Below are 23,468 nucleotides of genomic sequence, written 5' to 3'. Positions count from 1 at the left end.
AGTGTCTGTTGTTTAATTACTAGTTCTTATTAGTTATACCAGCATTTGCATTTTGCTCGGGAATGGAATATTTATTTTGTGTTCCAAATTATATGTTCTTGTGGTATTCAAGAGTTTGTGTTCACTTCATTTATTAGCTGGTGTGTACTTTATGCATTAGATGAGTGGAGTAAGATTGCAAGAGCCTGTCTATTATCAAAATAATCCATCTTGGAAGTGCATTATACTGAATGAATTGTTAATTTTAGTATGTGATAATGAGTGCGGTAAATTTCTGATAGTCTTATCTTATTGCCTGTTTGTGGAGTCATAGGTGGTCTGTCTCTTCCTGTTTTTAATTCATGTTTGACTCTCTTTCTCTTGCTTTATGAATATTATCCAGACATGGGAAATTAGCAAAATGAGTGGTGCCTCGGTGGGCAAGTACTGTAAACAGTTAACTCGTGATCTTCCAATCATGGATTCAGAGTTTGAATCCTAGTTTGTGCATGGTGTTTCATTATTCATCCTCACATCAAAGGGTTAGGTGGCAGAATAACATATGCTGAATTAATCTTTTATTATTATTATTATTAGGCACAAGTGGCATGAAAACAACAGCAAATAATAAAACTAATACACCAACATCAGTATATATTCACACCGATTTGATTCCATGTGTAGTGGAACTTTACTTGTTAAAGTTTCTGTCGGTGTCCATTTTATACATAAAGTTTAATTGAGTTACCAATTATGGGGAAACGGGGATGGGTTCAACCCTTGAACTTATTTCTTATATGCTATTTTCTTAAACTGCACTGATGTTTCACATCATGTTCAAATCCATTCACATATTTTTCTTCATTACAAATTTCAAGGAAGAACACACAAATTCACACACTTAAGTAGGGTAAGGACACTATAACTAATTGTTTTCATCATAGTTGACATATTCATCAGTCATTGTTGTCTCATTCCTGTATTTACCTTCAGTGCAAAATATTGTTTAGACACTGCATCGCTGTTTTCTTAGTTTGTTAAGCAAAATAAACCAATTCAAGCAAAACCTTAATTTGCTGAGTGAAGTCCGATTACAGCTTTTTTCAAACTGCCAAGATGCTAGGGGTCCCGGGTTCGAATCCTGCTCGGGCTTGGTTGTTTGTGTTTCATCAATTTCATAATTTCATCACTCATCCCCATCTTCGCAAATTAGCCAAGAGGCACAAAACACGAAGTAAAATAAAATCAATCAATCAAACTGCCAACAGGTTCAATTGATGTACCTTTGTGACCGCTTAATACGAGTAACCTCAAAAGGAAGTTGAAATTGGGAGTCGGCTGCTCCATATATCCATATTGTTCTTATCTTCTCAGCTTGATTTTATCAAAACATTCTACCATTTCTCTGTATCATACATGTGGTTCAGATATGTCTCTGATTCATATATGAAGTGGAATAATAAGTTTTTGCAATTTCTTGGGCCCCCTCTCCCCCCTCGTGCACCCAGTGGGTACTACTGATGATGAATCCAACCAAAGAGAGGGGCCTCCCTGATGGTGTAGTGGTAACATCATCACCTTTTAATCAAGTGTTCCCAGCTTCAATAACCAGTAAAGGCACATAGTGGTTGGAATCCCACTTTAAACTATAGGTCCAGTCCCTATTAACCTATCTGTGCACAAAGTGAAATTAAAAACAAAGTCAAGTAGCTCGAAACAAAGATGTCCAAGAAATGAGCTTATACAAATTTAGAAAAAGGGCAAAATGACAACCAATATATGTGTGTACATTGCAGAGTTTGAAATTCAGAACTATATTTTTACCACAAAATTTTCTGCTCTGAATCATTCAAGCTATATATTTCTGTGTGAAATAGGTTTTTTTTATTATTATTATTTCTTTTTTATTTGTTTACAAATATGTAGCTTCCTTCTGTGTTTTGGTTATGATAAGTTACGATAGATAAGTTAAGGCATAGATTGACATTTTATTTTAATGCCATTTTAATGCCATTAGAATGGGCAACATATAACATTGTAGAAGAGAATATGAATGTCTCGTGTTGCAAGTGGAAGTGGTTTTGTATTGGTCATTAATAGGGAGCAGAAGTTGGTGAAATGTCATATTTTTTCTGACATCTCGAACACGATGCCTATTGAATATACACAATGTTACACTTCGTCTAGAACCCAAAAAAAAGGTAATTTTAAAGTGCATTTTTTATTTTTTGCCAATTTGCAGGTTTTAGGTCATTTTCCCTGATTTTTGGCATTGTCCCGTCATTTTTGCAATATTTGGTGTATTGTTTAGTCATATTTTGTCACTGCTTTCATTTTGGTAATATTCTTGAGTCTTTTCACCAAGGTGAACATAGGCCTATATATATATATATCTCGCAGGATTGCAATTTACGAGCAAAAGAAATGCTGAACTGGTGACAGTCTTTGTTGAGTCGGGGGAAACCACCAGGTGTCCGTCTGGGGCAAACTCAGATTTAAGATCAGATAAGACAGAGGCTGGAAATACCCTGGCCAGATGGTGAAACCCAGGGGAAAATTTTTCTGGAGAATTTCATGACTTTCGAGTGGGGGAAAGGGGGGGGGTCAATGGTCATTTTTTGCATTTTTTCGTCATTTTTTTTCATTTTTTAGGGCATTCTATAGGTCGTATACCTATATTTTTTTAATCATCAACTTCCGCTCTCTAGTTATTAAGCTAGATATGATCTGTAAGAAATATGTTGAATATGTATTTACAGAATTCCACATATTCTTTATGGAGAAACAACTTTAACTTCAAGTTACAGCTAATTAAATAGAGGTTTCAACTTTTCACACCACAAACAAAATCTTCAACCTTTCCTCTTTCTGTTCATGTGATTTCCTACACCATTGGAAGTTTGATATTTCAAATAGAACAAGTAAAATATTACTCCCATAATCATAATGCTAGGTTTTCTCCCCCTTCAACAACCATCCAGTGCACAGACCTCTCCTTCTCCAGCTCGCTGCTGGGAAAGGTCAGTGGGGGAGGAGCTGTTTAAGGTCTTTCCATAACCTCGTGTTTGACTTCACATTGAAACTGTTCCTCGTGGCCTTAATGTCAAAGTACTTAAGACTAATTTATAAGATCTATGAAGGCTTTGAAAATGTTGGTCAAAACTTACAAGGCATATGTATGTAAGAGGAAAGAAGAGGGTCATCATCATCATCATCCTTCGCCATTTCCTGCCTCTGACTGAGTTGGCATAGAAGTCAAGCCTCTCAATTTTATTCTGGTCTTCCACCATTCCTCCCTTACCACAGTGTTCCAATCTTGTTCTCTTCTCCTAACACTCACCACTATCTGCTCTTTCCACTAACACCTTTGCCTTATTTCCACTCCTTCTGCATTATAAACTCTTACTGGTATAGTCTTTCTGCATCATTCTCTTCATGTGTCCGAACCATCTCATCTGTGCCTGATCTATCCCATCCTGAAGATTCACCATGCCCACTGTCTGTCAGATCTCCTCATTCCTTATTCTATCCCTTCTGGCCTTCCCCAATATACTCCTTAAAAATTTCATCTTTCCTTTGTCTCTCTCTGTCATTGTCCAAGTCTCTGCTCCATACATAATTATTGCTACATAGTATGTAATATATATTACCTTCTTGCATTTCATAGGTACATCCCTGTTCCATATTAATCGTCGAATGCTCTGATAGAGTTCACCTCCCATTTGTCCTCTTCTGTTTACCTCCTTGTCTATTCTTATACTTCTCTCAATTATGCTTCCTAGATATTTGAAACTCTCCACTACCATCAACTCTCCCATGTCCATCTTTATTCTTGGTACATTTCTGGCTCTGTTTCTTGTTGTTATTAACACCTCACTCATTTCTGCACTGAATTTCACTCCTGCTTTTCTAATTTCCTCATTCCAACTATCAAGCTGTCTTTGTACTTCTTCTTCATTGTTCCCCATATTTCTAGGTTACCAACGAACAACAGGGCCTTCACCTCTTCCTCTCCTATCTTCTTCCCTACCTCTTTGTTAATTACATCCATTGTAATTATGAAGATCAGTGGGGAAAGAGCACTTCCCTGTTTTAGTCCATTACTTACATTGAACCACTCCGTTCTTCCCACTGGCATCTTCACACAGCTCGGGTTGCATTGTATGTGCTTTGCACTCTACACACTATATCTTCCTCGACTCCTTTCTCTATTAGAGCCTTCCAAATCTGTGTTCTGTCCATACTATCATATGCCTTTTCTATATCTAAGTATGCCATAATCAAATCATTTCCATACTCGTAATGCCTTTCCTGTAATTGCCTTATGGTGAGTATCAGATCTACTGTAGATCTGCCTCTTCTAAATCCATACTGATCCTGTCTCATGAACAGCTCAGTTACTTCCCTTATTCCTTTCTCTAATGTTTTCTCATACATCTTTGCCGAGTGGGACATTACTGTTATTCCTCTATAGTTTTTACATTCCTTTCTGTCCCCCTTCTTGAATATGGGAACTATTATTTCCTTCGTCCTTTCTCTTGGTACTTCCCTCTCTTGCCACACTGTTTTCAACACTCTGTACAGCCACTGGACACCAATCACTCCTGCTGTCTCATTTCCACTGGCACTACATCTATTCCAGGTGCTCTACCTCTCTTCATTCTCTTCAGTGCTTCCTCCACTTCTTTCCATGTGAGATTCATTTTTTCCTTCCTGTTTTCTTTCTCATGGGAGAGGGTGAGAGGTTAAATATATTTGTATATGAAAAGCTTACTAACATTCCCATAAGGTATAATACATTTGAAGTTCAGCCTTTCTCAAAATAGAATCCTTTGTATCGTAGTGAAGAGAATGACACACTTTCACTCATCATACTTTCAATTTTTAAATCTTGTATTAATAAAGAATTACATTTTATCATTTGACATGTAGGCATTAAAGTTTCAAAGCCATGCATTATACATGTAATCTTTCTTATAATTAATTACTGGGCTACATAGCAAATTGGTACAGTGCATCATGGACTGCCAATTAATGTATAGAGAGTAGAATAATGGCTTTCTAATATTATAATTGTTGCAATCTGTAAAAAGCATGGCATGCTGATAACGATTTTTTTCTTAGCAAATAAATTTAATTCATCATTCACAGTTTGCAAAGTTTGCATATTTTTCTAACAGTATGATCTGGGGACACAAAATTGTGTTATCTACAAAAGACAGGACCAGAATTCTACTGGCACCAAAGTTTATGCAAGTCCACAAAAAAATTTCATGTACATCCGAATTCAAGATCCAATCCATATAGTTCATAATTTGTATTCTTTATAATATTTCAAAGCATTTTTCTTAATATAGTGCAATTTTCATATTTGAACAAAGAAATATATTTTTTTAAAAATAAATCTTTATGAGTACTTTTGGTAATATAGTATAACTTTTGACTACACGTAATGGATTTTTGTGTGCAGACTTGTTTGAGACTTTGCTGCTTGCATGAATCTGGAATCACTACATTGTTCATGTCAGTGCTTAAAATTGAACCAATAAATCAAAGCTTTATTGCAGCTCTTTTTTTTTTATGTCTTTCAAAACTTGTCGTGAGATTCACATTGCAATTGTGGCTAAATGTTTTAACATGGTAGAACATTTTTTTCACATGTTTGGCATTCTTAGCTATGAAATATTTCTATGTTATTTATGTACCGGGTGTTTCAACAGAAACACTGTGATTTCAAATGACCCTAAAAAAATATTTAGTATATTCACAGTAATAATTTGTATATGTTATGATTGACAAAAGTCTAAAATTTAATTTTTGGCAACCTATAATCCACATGACACAAAGGAGACACCTCTGTACGCACAAAAGGTTTTGGTATGGTGGTGTATCGAAACGTGGCTTGATTGGACCTTTATTTTTTGATGGCTATGTCACATCAGAAAATTATTTGCAAATGCTGCAGGAATACTTCATTCCTGGTCTTCGACGGAAACGTTGTCCAATTCGTCAGCAATGGTTCCAGCAAGACGGAGCTAGGCTGCATACAACTGAACCTGTCCTGACAATCGCTACACACATTTATTTCAAAATGGTTTAGAGTGGCCTCCAACTAGCCCTGATTTAAACCCACGAGACTATTTCTTGTGCGGTTTCCTAAAGCAGGGAGTTTTCAAACGAGGACTGCGATTAATAGATGATTTGAAAGCAAACATCGAACTCTGTACTGCACAAGTTAGTCGTTCAACCCTTGGTCAGGTATTTGACAACATGTGCAACCAGGTGCAAGAAGTGATAAATTGTCAAGGTGGACATTTCGAACATGTTTTCCATTAAACTTTTGTGTTTTCTCTATCAGATTATGTAATTATTTTTTTTGAGTAGTTATCATAAATATTTTAAAATGCCATTTGAAATCACAGTGTTTCTGTTGAAACACCCGGTACATCTATTAGGTTTTAAGTCTTCATTAATTTTTAGATTATCATGTGCCTAATCTTACCTGCTTTTAATAAATTTGATACACATTAACAATGGTAGCCTCTAGTTTGTTATATGATGCATTGGAACTGTTAACATGAACCATACCAGCATCCATATTGTAGTGGTCAGCTTGGTACTGCAAAGCTACAGATGCATCAAGAGTTAATAACAAAATTAATTCTGAATGGTTAAGTGCTTTAATAAGATATTTCAAAGGCTTTAACTGCATACCTCACTCAAAAACCAAGATCCTTGTTAATTTATATTTGTGCTTTTTTATTATTTTACATTGCTTTTGAATTCATGAATTGGATGGAGCAAAACATGCAGGATTCAGACCTAGAAACTCTAGCTTAGTAGTACTAATGCTAAGCACTACTTAACATGGATGCTAGTTTGACTTGTGTTCAGTGCTTGAAGTGGGAGGGGGAGCATGGGGGATGCTATATTCCTCAGTTAAGAAAATTTTTATAAAGCATCCCCCTCATCTAGCATAATTTTTATAAGCATCCCTCCACCTACTGCATTGTCTCCGTGTTAATCCATACAAGCATCTTCACCCCCATACCTATCCCCAAACTTGACCAAGAATCTTCCCAGCTAGGAATTTCCATTCCGAGCAATGTTTATATTAACACTACATATGGATCATATTGCATTATCAACTAAAAACTAACTAAACTACTATAGTGCAACACTGCCCTGAAGATCAGGGCCTGCCAGAAGGTGAGGCACTATGTGCTCCCAGAACCCTTGATTACCAAGTGACGACATTACCACTATGCCAGTGGGAAGGCACTAATGAACGATGAAATTTGTTTTTTTTAGGTGGCGTTTTAAGTCCACTTTATGCACAGAAAGGCTAATCGGGACTGGACCTACAGCTTAAAGTGGGATCCGAACCACTATGTGCCTCCACCGGGTATCAAACCAGGGACCCCTTGATTACAAGGAAACGACGCTACCACTGCGCCATCAGGGAGGATACTAATGAACGATGAAAATTCACTCTTATTTTGTTTTTATTTAAAATTATACCTTGAATCACTTCGGCAAATATCACATGCACATTGCTTACCTGGCATGTTTTCAATGCAGGATCTGATCTGTTCACCTGAAATATGTTGGCTGAGCGTGATTTTGTGCAATGAATTGTGGGGGTATTTGTTGTCTAATTATCATTCATTGGTCCACCTCAAAGTAGCACATAACGGTATTGTTCCCAAGCAAGTGACTGTTTTGTGACATGTTCTTCCATTGACAATTATCTAATTTATCAGATTATAAAATGTGTATTGATGATCAAAAAGATGAGTCATATTCTTCCTAACAAAATTTTTTGCACACTTTTCTGACCACATGCTCATATAGTTTTCTTAAGTAAATATTTTTGTTTGTGTATGTAACTGGATATATTTCATCTAGGCAGGCACAATTGTTATTGGCATTTATGTAAGAAAAACAATATTTGAATTTTCGTTATTTAGTGTCACTTTTCTGCTATTGCAATGAGGATGGGGATAAATATAATGATTAGATGAAAAAGTAATAAGGCAACACTGATAGAGAAACACCATGCTAAGGCTGACACTTGAATCTGAAACCTTGTGTAGGGAGATATATATTAAATATGCTTATAGTCACCAAGATGGTAATACACAGCATGGTGTGAAAACAAATATACGAGGGAGTATCAAAACGTTTTGCCTGTTGAGGTATAATTTGTTTAATAATGGAAAGTAGTTAAGTTCAAAGAGAGAGAAACCAAAAGTGTGGACATGACAAGGAGTGGCAGGCCCTCAGTGTCCTTGACCAACAACAACAGCCACAGGGATGATGAGTTCATTCGAGAGGATAGATGCATCACCATCCAGGAAATTTCTGATGCAGTGCACATGTCCTATGGGTCAGCACATGCAATGATTGAGAGTTTGGGATACCATAAAGTCTGAGCTAAGTCTGTGCTTCGTGACATGAAATTCGAAGACCTACCTCTGAACAGTGGGGCAGGGAGTGTTCTGTGGAATTTTTCCAAACTGGTTTTGAGGACTGGATGGAATGCTGGCACAAATGCATCGAACGTGATGGCAACTGTGTGGAAGGGTAACTCTGAGTAGAGGACACTACAGTCAAACTATATGTATGTTCATTGTTTCAATCTTTCCATTATTAAACAAATTATACCTCAACAGGCAAAACTTTTTGATACCTCCTCGTATATGTATAAAATACAGGAATAGATTGAGGAAAAGAGCCAGAAGGGCGGATAAACAAAAATATGTAAGGTAGGAGACAGTAAACACTTACCACAAACAAATATAGTAGTTCAATATTTTGCGGCGTCGCTGCATGATCACAGTAGAAGCATAGCATAGTGAAAATGGCGACAGTACAGCAGTGTAGCCAGAAAGAAGTGATAGATAACAGGCATTGACAATGAAGTACTTTTATCAGTGTTTAATGCATGGTTGGTTGCGGGTGAAGTTAGGGGAGGCAAAAGGGGGTGGGGCGATTATTGGGTGGCTAGTTTGAGTCTGAGGGGTATAGTGCAGTGGTTCTCAACCTTTTTCAGTCTGGCACCTACCTTGAAGGATATTGCACTTCATGGGATCCATAAGCATGGGCGCTGGTAGAATTACTTGTAGGGGTGTGCACCTAGCTTATAATCATATTTTTGCTAACATCGAGTACTTTAGGAAGCCCTCTTTTATGCTTGCTGAAACAAATTACACATACTTCATTCTAGAAAAGTAAATATGTAATTTAAATGACTAATTTACTCTAGTCTAACATCTAACAAAACATGCTGAAATTGAAAACAATTTTTTCTTTTACTCACTGAACTAATGTGACAGTTGGGGCTTCCTTTTCCGAATAAGCTGGGGTATTTTGGGTTCAATGGTGGTTATCTTAAGTCGTAAATCTGAGTGTGCATCAAGTCTAATTCAGTAATGGCTTTTCACTTTAATCAGAAAGTTTTGTTAAAGGTGATGGTGTGGCTGTTGGTACAGGTGGCAAGAGTGAGCTTGGGTTGAAAATCAGTGGGTTTTAATTCTGAGGTTCAAAGGGGTGGAGGTAAAACTTAACACAGATTTGGCAGATGAGGGTGTACATGAGGTTGGAAGAGTGGCAGGTGCCCTTCGGGTAAAGGATAAACTCACCAGCAGGGGTATGGATCTGGAGGGTGGGAGAGGTGATGAATATGGTGCAGGTCTTGCACCTGGGTTTGTTGCACCTGTGGGCTGGGGGTGTGTGGTGTATTGTACTTTGGACCAAGATGTTCTTGAGTTTGGGGGCGATTGAAGATGACCCTGGGTTTGTCCCAAAAGATATCTCTCGTGTCAGGATCGCTGTGAAGGAGGGAGTGGAGGGTGTGTTTACTTTTCATAAGGTGAGGGTGGTGGTGGGCGATCAATGCAGTGGGGTTGGTTTTGGGTTGTTTGTGGGTGTGGAAGGTGGCTCTGGTGTTTTGTTTGTTGATGAGGGTGGAGGGGTAGGCACTGTTAATTAGGGTTTGGTGTAGGCGTGGGTTGTAGTTTTGGCAGGATGAGGTGGATGAGTTGAGGTCCCTGAGGGCTAGGGAGAATGGGATGGCTTTTTTGGTGTGGTAGAAGTGAGAGCTGGAGTAATGGAGATATTGGAGGTGGTTCCAAATGTTCTCCGACGATGTGGATATCCACATCTAGAAAGGTTACTCTGTCTTTGGAGTAGAACCAGGTGAATTTGAGGGTGGTGAAGTCCTTCACTTTGTTTAGGAAGGTTGTGAGGGAGGGTTCGCCATGTGTCCAGAGGAGTGGTTTTAGTGATTGGGAGTCGAGGAACTCTTGTTCAAGCCTGCCCATGAACAGGTTGGCATAGATGGGAGCCGTTTTGGTACCCATGATCATGCCACATATTTGTAGAAAGTGCTGGTCTCCAAAGTGGAAGTTGGAATATGATTCAACTAGCCAACCTTGTACTCACCTGCAACACCACCTTTAACAACTGTTACCATGTAGACACAGGCGATAATAAATCAGATGTTCAACAAATATTAACATTTCATGAGTATTATTTCTAAAACAGAATAAAAATGGAATTAAAACTTTACATAATACTTTTTTCTAACAGAGTCAATAACTGTAGCTATATCATGCAGTACATAAAAAGATATCTTGAATGAAGCTATGCTTTATTGTACCAATACTAGGGATGTGCCGAAGTCGATTACAGATGTATGAAAATTGGCCGAAATTGACATATCGGCATCACTATCGGAATCGGCAAAAATCCGATATTTAAACCGGTACAGATTATACTAGAGTTTTACCTTCTAATAAGTTTTATATTATAGTTTTGTAAGATTTATTGAAAATTTGGTTATGATTTGTCATTATTGTAGAGTTTTTGTAATAAAATTATTGCAAACTCTCATTCAGAGGATCAACCTAACTATAAATTGGAAATAAAACAGAACATTGCTGAACCAGGATCTGCTGTTGTATTGGAAATTCAAAAATGAGTATTCAAATCTGAAGCAAGTGCTGAGAAAATACTTGAGCATACCTGCTGCATCAGTATTCAGTGTTCAGTGTTGCTGAACAGATTTGCAATAAGAAGTAGGTTACTTCCTGAAGTAGGTTACTTCCTGAAGTGCTTCCAAATCTTGTATTTCTGAAGTTGAATCTGGAAGAACAGGAATTCATTTTGCATTTCAAAGAACTGCTTGTGTACTAATGTTAAATCTCTAGGTTCACATAACCTTTTGTAGATGCAAATTAAATGTACATTCGCATCTCTTGAGAATATATATGTATATACATATGATATGCAATAGAAATGTACATACCAAATTTATTTTTGTCATGCAGAAAATAACATCCCATTTCTGTTTAATAATCTTATGTATCGGAATCGGTTAAATATCGGCATCGGTATTGGTTCCAAAAATTATCGGTGAGTACATCGGCATCGGTAAATTTTCAGCTTCGTCACATCCCTAACCAGTACCTTAAAAATTTATATTAGCTTTTATTACTTGTTTCTTTCTACTGTCGCTGGGTTCAAATACATTTGAGCATAAGACTTGTTCTAAAACTACACAGTATCATTAAAAAAATTGAACTGTACTCAAATTGTTTTCTTTCTATCTGATAAATATAAATTGGAAATTTTTATTTCAAAGTTTAACAATTATTGTAATTCTACTTGAACTACATTTTCAAATTTCAGTAAACCATTTTTATTGTTACCACATTACATGGACATTTTCCAAAATTCATTATAATGAAAAAAAAACTAACGGCATTATTACAATGATGATAAACATTAGAAACTTGTAGAAGCACAGTATTTGAAATATGTTCTAGTTCCGAGTTACTAGAAATTCTAATATTGTGTAGGTGACCACAAGTTTTCCATTGTAAGTTGTAATTCTCTTTGTAATAATGAACTTTTATTAGGTACTAAGTGCTATGAATGTACTTTGGTGATAATGATTTCATCGGCACAAATTTTATTGAATTTCAAGTAACCTTAACATAAATACATAAATAGTATTTTGTTTCAAAATAACTGGCAGTGTTTTGATTGGTTGCTTGAAATGCTCACTCAAGAATGCTCAGAGAAAAAACTTAGCAGTATCAGGACCATGATCATCCATCATTTCTTTCATGTTGAGACTTGTCCAACACTGTTACCACTATTCACAAAGTTCACCACATCTAATTGTAATATTAAACAAGCTCAGCAGTAGCTGCACTAGATGTTCTGGTGCAGGTGGGTAGAGGGTAGCTGGCAAATATTTGGGTGGGTTTTATCTTCAAATATTGCGATATTCTTCCTAATGAACTGTTTGACCTCTTAACTTGTTGCAGTTAAGAATTTTTTTAAAAAAAAAATAGCTTAGAAGAATTTTCAACAGTGAAAAGCAATAAAACATGAATAAAAGTTATAAAATATATGTTAAAATATGTTAATGTTCAAATTTCACACTATACTATAGAAATAAATGACTAATGTTTCTTTCTTTATTAAAAATCTGTATTGAGAAAATTGATAATATTAATCTAGATTTAATGAAATTATAAATGTACATTTCAGAATTCTGTTTCTTTCAGCAATTAATGATCAATTAATTTATTTCAGACATCACGTTATCCTGTGAGAAACAATATTAAAAATAATAATAATAATAAAAACATTTGTGGCTTAACCCCTTTAATGGGTAATTTGCAAATGCCAAATCTCTTCCACAGTGGGTAATGAAAAAAATTACAACTCCTCTTCACTCTCCAAATGTGCATCTTCTCTATTCCTTTTGCTGCATTGATCCTTCGAGGAAAATACAAGACCTCAAAATGAAAGAAGCCAGGTTCGAATCCCAGACTGAGCATGGGTGTTCTTTTGACTGTTCCTTTATCATCCTCATCATTATCGCGATTAGCCAAAAATAGCATAAAAACTATCTAAACCAACATTATTCAATCAATCAAGAGAACAGGCTTGCAGCTTCTGAATTGGCAAACACTTGGGCCACAAACACAGATTATATACTATATTATGACGGGCTCGGGTGTAAAACATGGTAAGTGACATTTTGGTCATTTCCGAGTTCATTAAGAAAAAAGGTTATTAGAAGCTATACTCTAGATAAATTTTTTCGTGTTGTATTTACCAATTTCAGAAGGCTTCAGTGAGTCCAATTTAAATTGTATGACATGGCAATTTCACTCGAAAACACTCATGTATGTGTCTTAAATTACGTACATATTAAATGCACACACACACAGACATACGTGTATTTATTCGCAAAAAATACTATGTTTGAAATACGAGTATATACACACAATTTAGTCTGACACGACTTCTTTCACGTGTGATAACTTTTCTAGATGGTTGTTAACACTGACTCCCACGGTGTTCCACAGAGGGCGTTGAACACAATTGCTGAGCGTGTTGCATAGAGTTGACAGCTAAGGGGCTGTTGGCCACTATACCCCGAAGATGTTCACTTCCCTGTGCGAACACTGATGCAAGCGGAAATACTTCTTACATTCGGCACCAGAGTGCAGCATATACAAGGCATGTCTAGGGGGACTCGAAAAGGTCGGTGCTACATAGTTACAAACTTTAGAGAGAATTCGCTAAACCTGGCGGATTTTGAGGGGGAGAGGTACAATTTCCCCTACATCCTTGTATTACTTCAAATATAGCGTGATTTGGGGGGAAAATTGTTGAAAATAAATTGAACTGTTATTCTCACTTCAATAGAAGATGAAGTTACAAGGAGGAGTAAATCTGCATTAAGCACAAAAACATTATTGTGAACACTCGTATGCGAACTGCACGCGATGCCACTGGATGGCACATTTTACTTTGTAACTCAAAAATGACCAAAATGTCACTTACCATGTATGAAGAGTAACATCTCATGGCGGAAATTCAAACTAACTCAATAGTGAAGTAGGTCTATAGCTCCTCATATGCAGGAGATATGACCCAGAGAATGTGGAGGATGGATATTTCCATCAGACCCAGTGCAGACAGCAAGTGGACATGACAGATATATCTGACATACCCACTTGAAGCAGGCCCGTACCCAGGTTTTTTTTGACGGGGTGCCAGACCCATAGTTGAATTTTAAATAAATTTTCTCATATTATACACTATATATATATATATATATATATATATATATATATATATATATATAAAATAATATGTGTGTGTGGGAGGGGGTGTATAGGAGAGGGTGGGTAGAGAAATTTGCTCATTTTGTTACGAAATGTTGAAGAACAACATTTTCTAACCTATATGAATGCAACAACGTGACAAATATTTGCAGTTGACACTGGCATTTGTTTCTGCCAGAGAGCGAGACAAAATTGTATGATAGGGGTAGACTACATGTATGCATAATGCGAGCAATTCAAATAGCCTACAAAAAGCAACATATGTTTGTGGGGTTGATAGATGAGGGTTCACACCCATTTTGCAAAATCCCTGACTTTTCCTGGTATTTTACATAACTGTGTAATGATTTAACATGCTAAAAAATAAAGAGTTACACTTCAACTTTGTAAGTTAATCAAATGAATCACGTTTGTTGAACATTTTTGAAAATAAATGAAGGAACCTTTTTATAAGCAATATTACTTAAAAAGGAAGATTGTTGGGAAGATAAAACAAAACATGTTTCCGGTTACAAATTCTGACTTTTCCAGGCTTTGGAAGCTTTTTTAAAAATCATTTGTTTCCAATAACCTCAGTCTTAGCCTTGTTGTCCTGACTCCTCCACTTGTCCAGGACTTTGGAGTCAGTGTGAACCCTGTAAATAAATTATCTGAAGGAAACGGCTAAGTGACTTCACCCTGGCAGTGTGTCTGCTGGCATAATGTTGTTTCTGTAGTGAATTTTCGCTTTTAGAATCTTATTCGATAGTAAAAATAAATGCCAGTGACAACCAAAAAGCTATTAAATGGGGATGCATACATGTGGGATAGAAAATGCTATTATCAATGGCTCGTAGCATCGAATTCTTTGGACTTGATGTCCTCTGCACACTGTGAAAGTTGTCTGTTGTACGGTCACACCACAAATAACAATACATGTTAAAAGTACTTCAGACAATTTTTTGCAGGAGAATTAAGATTAATTAATTAATCCTAAGCCATTGAGTGGCAGAATGGACATCAGTTGCAGAAAAGCTCTGATGTCGGAGAAAGAAAACAAAGTTTTTTTTATCCTTCTGCTCAGTGGTGGCGAAAAGGGGTCACAGACCTTGTGGTGCTGATGGAGAGCCAAATGCCCCTTATATGGTTGGTTTTGTATTGCAGTCATTGAGGAACCTTTCTTCCATAATGTAAAGAGTATAGAAAATTCCCCTCTATTCTAATTATGTGAAACATTTGTGACCGAGCCGAGGCGAAAAGGTTGGGATATGAATTAAAAGGAATGGACTGTCCCGACTAAATCGGAACGTCGGATAGCCTTACATCAATGGTTATAGAAGTAAAATAGCCTAATATTGCAGACTGCAGACTACTAGAGTCTGCCTCGGTCCAGAAACAACCTATTAATTTGTGCAAGGACAAAATCGAAGTTCATGCGAAATTTGATAAAAACATCAACGTAATTTTTGTAGGATTTTATAGGTTCAAATTAAATTTTTTCGTGGCTTGAGGGAGGGCCATGGCCCCCCTGCCCCCCTTGGGTATGGGCCTGACTTAAAGGGTTCAGGTTAGAGTACTGCAGGGACCATTTTTACTTGCTCACACTTGTTCGACTGAATTTCATTGAATTGTTGTTTTAAGTCCATTTTATGTGCAGAAAGGCTAATCAGGACTGGACCTATAAAGTGTGATCTGAACCACTGTGCCATGTGCCTTCATTGCACTGGTTCGAGTCTCTCATGCTTGAGCATTTACAATGGAATATCATTTTAATGAGGCAATAATAGACACATGTATAAAATATCCATCGTGGCAGCTTCATCCCACAATCATCTATTTCATTTTCATATATCACTGTATTGCTAAGATAGACTGAACTACATTTTAATGTGGAGATAAGGATTATGTTTACTAAAATTACAATTTCACCGAGTCTTTCACTTCACAATCTATATTTGAAGGGCCAACTACCACAGACAAATTACGTGTACTACTGGGCTTCAAGTGTATACCTCTCGTTTTGCCTGTTGGAGCGTTATTTGCTCAAGCAAAGAAGCTCTCAAGTCCGTATGTTATCTAGCATCGTTCTCCGTGCGAACTATTTGGCACTCGATCGAAATCTTCTCACTGCATCACTCTAGTTATTTGTGCATTTTTCACAGTTTTTCCTTGATGGTGGATAATGAAAATGCCATTCCCTTATTCTCAAATCATTTCATTTCATCACCCTTCATTCTATCATCTTGCACATAACACTTGAAATAGTTCACACAAAACGCTCCAGTTTTAACATTTAAAAAAATAAAAATAAAATACTTGTAAGAAACTTAAACAATTTGACAAAAATATGCTACTACTTGGACATTTTTTGCTGTGTTATGCTGGTTTTGTCTTTTGCCTATAATTGTGTTCTTTATACATAGTGTACCATCATTCGAGAGGCCGATCAAGAATGGACAGAGAGCGAGTGGAATATGAAGACTATGCACCAATGCCCCGTGACGGGATGCTGTACCGTGATGAGAGGCATAGGATGAGAGAAGAGGACTACCATTCTCCACATCATGCTTCATCTCGGAGAGCACTCAATGCTATCTAGTATTTGAGCTCAGTGTGACATTAAAAGTCTTGGTATCCCCCCGAAAAGGTGAAGAAGATGGTGGAAATCTCGAGAGGAAGTCCTTTCCCCATTTTCTGCATCTACAAACTCAAAAAGACTATGAGTGCAATTCTCATTGACTGCATCCCTGTATGTGTGCTACAAAAAAAAAAGTATCCTATTTTATGAAGACAGAAAATAATATTGTGCATGATTAAGATACACCATTTTTTGATTCTGCTTCTTTCTCATTGCACGTGGCCCTATTTGGTGCTTTTTCTCCTTCTTGTTATATACCTACCCATTAAGAAAAAAAAGAATTTAAAAAAACCTACTTTAAATGTACCAAAAAAAAAAAAAATTGGTGAATTTTTACTGCCTTGCCAAACTTTGTGAACGGATTCCTTTGTGGTTGAAAAGGAGAAGTGCTATCGTGTTTCTGTTTGAAATTTCTTCCTCTTCTTTTTCTATTATCTCTCTCCCCATTCCTACAAGATATACCCCCCTGCCCCCCTCTGTTTAATTTGTGAGTGCATCTCCGTTTCAAACAAAGGTCAGTCTTCACAAATTGCTGGACTGTGATGAACGTTTCAACCTGTTAATCGAATGTTGACAGGTAGAATATCTTCTTTGGAAGAAAAGACTGCAAAAGGATATTATATAAAAATTATTTCAAGCATAGACAAAAAATAAAGGATGAATGTAGGATTGCCTTTTTTTTGGTTTAGTGACTAGTATTCTCAACATTTTGTGAGCATCATAAGATTTCAACACACATTTGTCGAATATAGCATTGATTCCTTAAATGCAAGTGCTCTCTGGCTGTCAATAACTTAATTCTTTTGGCTTGTTTTAGTTTTTATTACATATACTTGCATTGCATTTGATTTATTTGTAAAAAGAAAATCTGCAACATATTCAAATTAGTTGACATATGTTCTTAAAGCAAGACACATAACTAATTGCCATATAAGTTGCAGACGTATGTATCACTGAAAATATACTCATTAATGGAAAGGGAAAAAAACCTTGGCTCAAAACTGAAGACATGGGTGAAAAAAGGAGTTTTATATATATTATATATGTAGCATCCAGGATTATTCTTTATATTGTAGTTTCTCTATAGTAAGTAGCCTTTTGAGTGAATTCAACTTACAAGAAATGAATATGTATGAAATAGGTTTTGATTATTTCAGTGCACGGTAGATGTACATGTCGCACATGTCACAGATTCCAAAAATAGTGACCAATACTTCATGACAGATATATTGTGGTAGTTGGATCTAACAGCACTATATTACAAATTTATTGATAGTGGTGGGAAAAGAAATGAACTGTATGAAATTATATTGTGCAGAACTTCTCAAGCGTCTTATGCTACTTTCATCCACATAAAAATTGATTGTACTTCACATTCAAGAAGAAAAGCTTTGATACCAATAAAAATATAATGTCTGTACGAACTCACAAAATTTTGCAAAATAAGCTGAAAAAAAGGGAGTTTCTGTTGAAACATAATATTGTCCATTTATGAATACCTCTAGCTGTGCATGTTTTCATAATATATCTAGTTCAGTGTGTCAATAGTAAGTGATATTTTGTATTTCTAACATTTTTCCATTTCTTTCTTATAATCAGTGGCATTCTGAATTGTGCTAAGTCTTAGCTTTCATACTATCCCAACATGGCTTTCTATTTTGCTAAGCAAAATTTTCCATATGGTGGTTTGCGTGATTGAAATTCAAAGGATATTTTTTTATGCAAAATTACTCTTGGGCGATAAATGAGTGCCATAACTTTGACCAATGTGGAAATACGTCCGATATTCCCTCATATATTCTAATGTCATAAATTAACAGTTTAAAGCAGATAAGTAATATTATGTAAAACCTTGGAAGTGTGTGTACATACCTAACAATTGCCAACATATGAACTAAAGAAAATGCATACATTATTTACTTCATTGAATTTTATCTGAGACATTTTTTCTTGTCATGCATGCTAGAGTTGATGGATATCCAACTGCATATATACATATATACAGTGTTTCATATTTAAAAATTCTGATATTGAAATACCTGAAAATATAGAAGTTTGGATTCCGAAATCTGAATACATAGACTGCATTAAGAAGCTTGCATTTCAAAAGTCCTTGAATATTTTAAAAAATATTATTTTTATAGTATGAGCTGACATTGATTCTGAATACACAACATACAAAAAATGACTTGTAATCTGTTCCTCATAACAGTGTTGTCATCTTGTTAAGTGTGTGTGTGTAAGTATATGTGTGTGTGTGTGCATGCATGATAGTGCAGTTGAAAGTTTGCATGTCTGTTATGAAATCTGAAATCCTTTACAAGAAATTTCAGTAATGTTTAGTAGCTAAAAAACAATATATGTAGAAACTATGAAAACTTTTCTTAATAATCAATATTCATATTTTCAACAAAATCCAATATTGTTAATATTGAAAACATAAACACAAATTATTACAGTGCTCTTAATGTTGTAAATTGCCTCACTTGAACTATAATGTTAGCCTCAAATAAATTTAGCCAGTCATCATTAGACCCCTTTGGAAGAGATTACCAATTTTAATTTAGAGCAGAGGGGTACAAGTATCCATTGTTCATATCCAACCTAAGAATCTATAATTAGAATTTGAATTTGATTCTGTGCATTAAGTATTTCCAGAAATGACACCATGTTGAATGTGATTGGCCACCCTAAATGAATGTAAAAATATCTTCATTCCTTGTTGTTTTTTTTTTCTGGATGTAGGATGAGAATAACAGGGTAAGATTGAGCAAATATTAAGATAAATTAGAATTATCAGCATTTTTGTTCAGTTATAACCGTCGATCCATCTAGGAAACTTGATGGAACCAGGAAATATAAAGTACATTTTGCTCATGATTTGTATTTGTGATCATTCAAGATATGCTTGAAGTAGTTAATATGAACTAATATATAATATACATCACAATGAAAAGTGTACTCTTTTTCCTTTATTGTTTTTTTAAAATATGTCTTCAATACTTATTAAAATATGTGTTTAAATAAAGCATAACTCGCAACCCATTTACAAGTAGGTAATGTTAACTTTTGGCATTCCTCAAGCTTGCACCATATCATGAGGCTTTTTCAGGAGGCTGGACAAGATTAGTTAAAACATGATACAAGTTAGTGGTGTGCCCGAGGGGGGGGGGGTTGGGGGGGTGCATATTGCTAAATAAAAATAACATCAAAGGCAGGAAAAAATGGCTAAATGGGGACTGGCTACTAAGAAAAGTATACGTAATCCCTATCTTTCGAATACACTGATAGAAGTAGATTGTTAAAATGATAAGAAAGGTATTATGATTAGTTAAAATTCAAGATAACAGTTGTTCTGTCATGATGTCTTCTTACCGTGACTGGCTGGCAACAACTTAATGGTGCAACCTCTGCCTTGTAATAACGCCTCAGAATATCTTTTTAGCCTTTTAACAACTTACCTATTCCATGTTGTAACCTCAAATTTATCCAGCCATAGACGTTACTTGGTGAGGGCACGTAACCCCCTCAAAATTTGCAGGTTTATTAACATTTACAAGTTAAAGGCACTTTTGATAACCTCCTCGATCTTGAGAAGCAAAGTAATGAGTGTATTTTATTATTTCACAGATTTAACAGTTACTTTCTAAAATTTCCCTGTATGCTATCTTAATGGGATAGAAAACCGGTAATTATGTCTCCCAAAGTTAAGCCCCAAGATAGATTATGTCCTCCAGTTAGGTCTCAAGTTAAGCCCATGTGTCCAGACTCCTAGGCAAGCTGCATGATGTGATGAAAGCTTTGTCTAATGTTTACTATAATATTAAAATAATATATATTGGCACTGGACAATAACAATTGAGCTGAGACTTTTGATTATTTTGATGATTCTGCTTTGAGGAGAAATGTAAATTTCTATATTACAGAATTTTAAAAAATAAACTATATATATAAAATTCAGAAAATATGTAAAAAAAATTCTAGATATGATTTAATGGTGTCTCTTCTATGCAAAATATTCGTTATGCCACTGATTAACTCATTTTATTATTTTTTTTTTAAAAAAAAAGAATCAATTTGTGATAAAGTATGGGCATACTTAAGTTGCAGTTTTCATACAGTTCTCTTGTTCGTTACAATATATGCTGGCCATACTAGTATAATTGCCATAAAATGTCTGGTACATTTTTGTGGTGCAAATTTTGATGTGTAGCGCACATGAAATGTGCTTGCCATCAATTTAAGTGTATAGTTTAAGATTTTATTTAAATTGCCCATCCAAAGGTGGGATATGCAAAGCAGTTTATATTAGTTACAATTATTCCTTGCACTAATGTGCAGTTATTTTCTTTTATATTTGTTACTGTGCCAGGCTTCTGCTTTTGGGTCCTGGTTAGGAGAATTTCAGAGTTAATTAGGGATAGTTTAAGTACATTCACTCCTTGTGTAAGTTATGTGATAAAGAAAAAAGCACAATATTTAATTTTTTTTCTGGCATAACCAGGTGGAATAGGGTAACGCTCAAGGTGTGTGAATAGTGTTTAGTGTTTTTTTTTTTCAAAGTGTAATTGAAACATGAACAAAATTCTACTAATAAAACTTCAGGATTGAAAGATTATCTATCACATTAGTAATATTGGATCATCAACATTGATAGCCTTTCAAAGCAGAAGTAAGTAACAATTGCAAGTAACTGATCTTCCTTTGGTAGTAACTTGTAACAAGCTTAACTGTTAATAGCAAATTGTAGAAATAATCAAGCCTATATGCTAAATGTAGACATTGTGATCTAATGTGATTACAAGTTGTATTACATGATAAAAGGATCAGTATTTATAATGATTAAACTCTTTCTTGTATTGTTTGGAAAGTGTCATGGGTTTTGGGGAACATTGTAAAGTATCCTAATGCTTATTTACAACAAGTTTTGTTTGAAATATCAATTATACACAAGTTTGCAACTCACTGATCTTATTACAGCGATTGAAGTGGAATATGCTAGCTGGAGGGATGTTTTGTCGGGCCTTGAAGTTAGCTGGGTGATGCTCCTATGGTTTAACATGGTGATAATGGGACAGCTGGGGCAGATGCTTTGCGAAAATTGTGGCTACCAGTCACCCAGAGCCTTCCTCACTTTGAGCACTGCTCATTGTATGTAAAAGGACTAATGTTTTTACAATATGTACGTTTCCTTTTAAATGCATATTACAATCTAATTTTGGTACAGACAAGGCCATAGCAAATTGATACACACCAGTGTAGATACCCAACATAATTGCAATACTGAAGAAAATAGTCACTCTAGGACTTCGGGGATCACTATGCCACTGGCTTCAGTGGTACATAGATACCAGATAAAAATGTTTGAGCTGATAAAATAGCATATATAAAACGGGAATGTAAGAAATATTTCATCTTCCTCTGTTCATGAAGATGTACATTTCATGTTTCACATGTATGTAAAGCTACTACCTTTCAAACTTGAGATCACTTCACCCAGTTTGGGCATTTTAGTAGGTAGGATACTGATAACCCCAGCTCATGGCTTTAGACAATTTTACATCAATTAAGTAAACTCATAATAATAAAATAGTAAATACTTCAACTTACAAATTGGCAAAATATGATTTATATTGAAGAAACTTTTTATAAAATCTTATATTACATTCTTCAACATTTTAGAATGAGTATTTACAGGAGGTTAGAAAGGATTTAGTTTAGTATTCAATGTAAGTATTTAATTAAACCTTAGAGTGTATACCCCTTCCTGGTTATACCACATAGTATGTCTTAACTTTGTTGTACCTATCTTGTTATTTACATTTATATACCCAAATGCAATGCAGCTCATCTTTTAGACACTGCAATTTAACTCAAACAGTTATTCACCTTGTATGAGACTGATTACTGATTAACCAGATTAAGAGTCAATGAAAATCCAACATGGGCAAAGGTTCCAATCAACATTACATTTAAAAAGTCCAGTGTTAGAGGTAAAATGCCATAGACGAAAATGTTGATGCCAAACATCAGAAGAAAAGTATTAATTAGCGACTCAATTTTCCCAATGTATAGTTAATTTCAATAAAAAGTAGCATGAAATTTCACTGTAGGTACTTTTAGTGCAATTATCACAGGAACTTTAACCCAGTATTTTGCTCAAAAGTATTAATCCATGACGTTTCAGAAGGTGATATAATCTTTTTCTGTATACAAACATTCTTGTGTAATGTAGATGTGTTTTATTCCTTTATTTGTGCAGGTCAAATTAAATTATGGCATAAATTATGAATTTGTATTACCCACTTATGATTTATTTAAACTTGTAAAATGCTAGAAAAATCCAAACAATTCATACATGTATTATGTCTAAATAATAACAGAACCATAAAAATATATAATATCATTGTACTTTACATATAACCTGTTATAAAACGTATGAAATTTGAAAATGACATTTGTTCGACTTGAAACTTCAAAACATCTTGAAATTCAGCATCATCCTATAACAATTAGAGCAACAATGTTCAAATTAATGATGCTCAAAGGAATGGCATGCAAATGATTTTTGAAATGAAGATCTTAGTGGGGGACTATCTTTAACATAGCACTCAGTTTGTACAAAGAATAAAACTAGATACAATTCTAGCCTTTTCGCTTGCACTTGTAAAAAATTACACTTGAATGAATGCAAATTGGCAATGTTGGATTTTCAT

At 35.3% G+C, this 23,468-nt stretch overlaps 1 protein-coding gene across 10 annotated transcripts in view; it reads left to right on the top strand.

The window, feature by feature from the left end:
* Ca-beta (Calcium channel protein beta subunit) overlaps positions 1-23,245 on the top strand; it is a 588,734-nt gene extending 565,489 nt beyond the window's left edge. For 7 of the 10 annotated variants that reach the window (XM_083142262.1, XM_083142260.1, XM_083142261.1 and 4 more), the window contains one exon: positions 16,538-23,245. In XM_083142262.1, the coding sequence (XP_082998388.1) occupies positions 16,538-16,713 (176 nt within the window). In that variant the 3' untranslated portion in view covers positions 16,714-23,245. The remainder of the gene's footprint in view (positions 1-16,537) is intronic. The other 3 variants (XR_014443860.1, XM_083142267.1, XM_083142268.1) reach the window with 3 other exon arrangements.
* The last annotated feature ends 223 nt before the right edge of the window (positions 23,246-23,468 follow it).

The sequence above is a fragment of the Lepisma saccharinum genome, chromosome 20 (genome assembly GCF_977018435.1).
Source record: "Lepisma saccharinum chromosome 20, izLepSacc3.1, whole genome shotgun sequence".
NCBI lineage: Eukaryota > Metazoa > Arthropoda > Insecta > Zygentoma > Lepismatidae > Lepisma > Lepisma saccharinum.
This window is presented reverse-complemented; position numbering and strand designations above follow the sequence as displayed.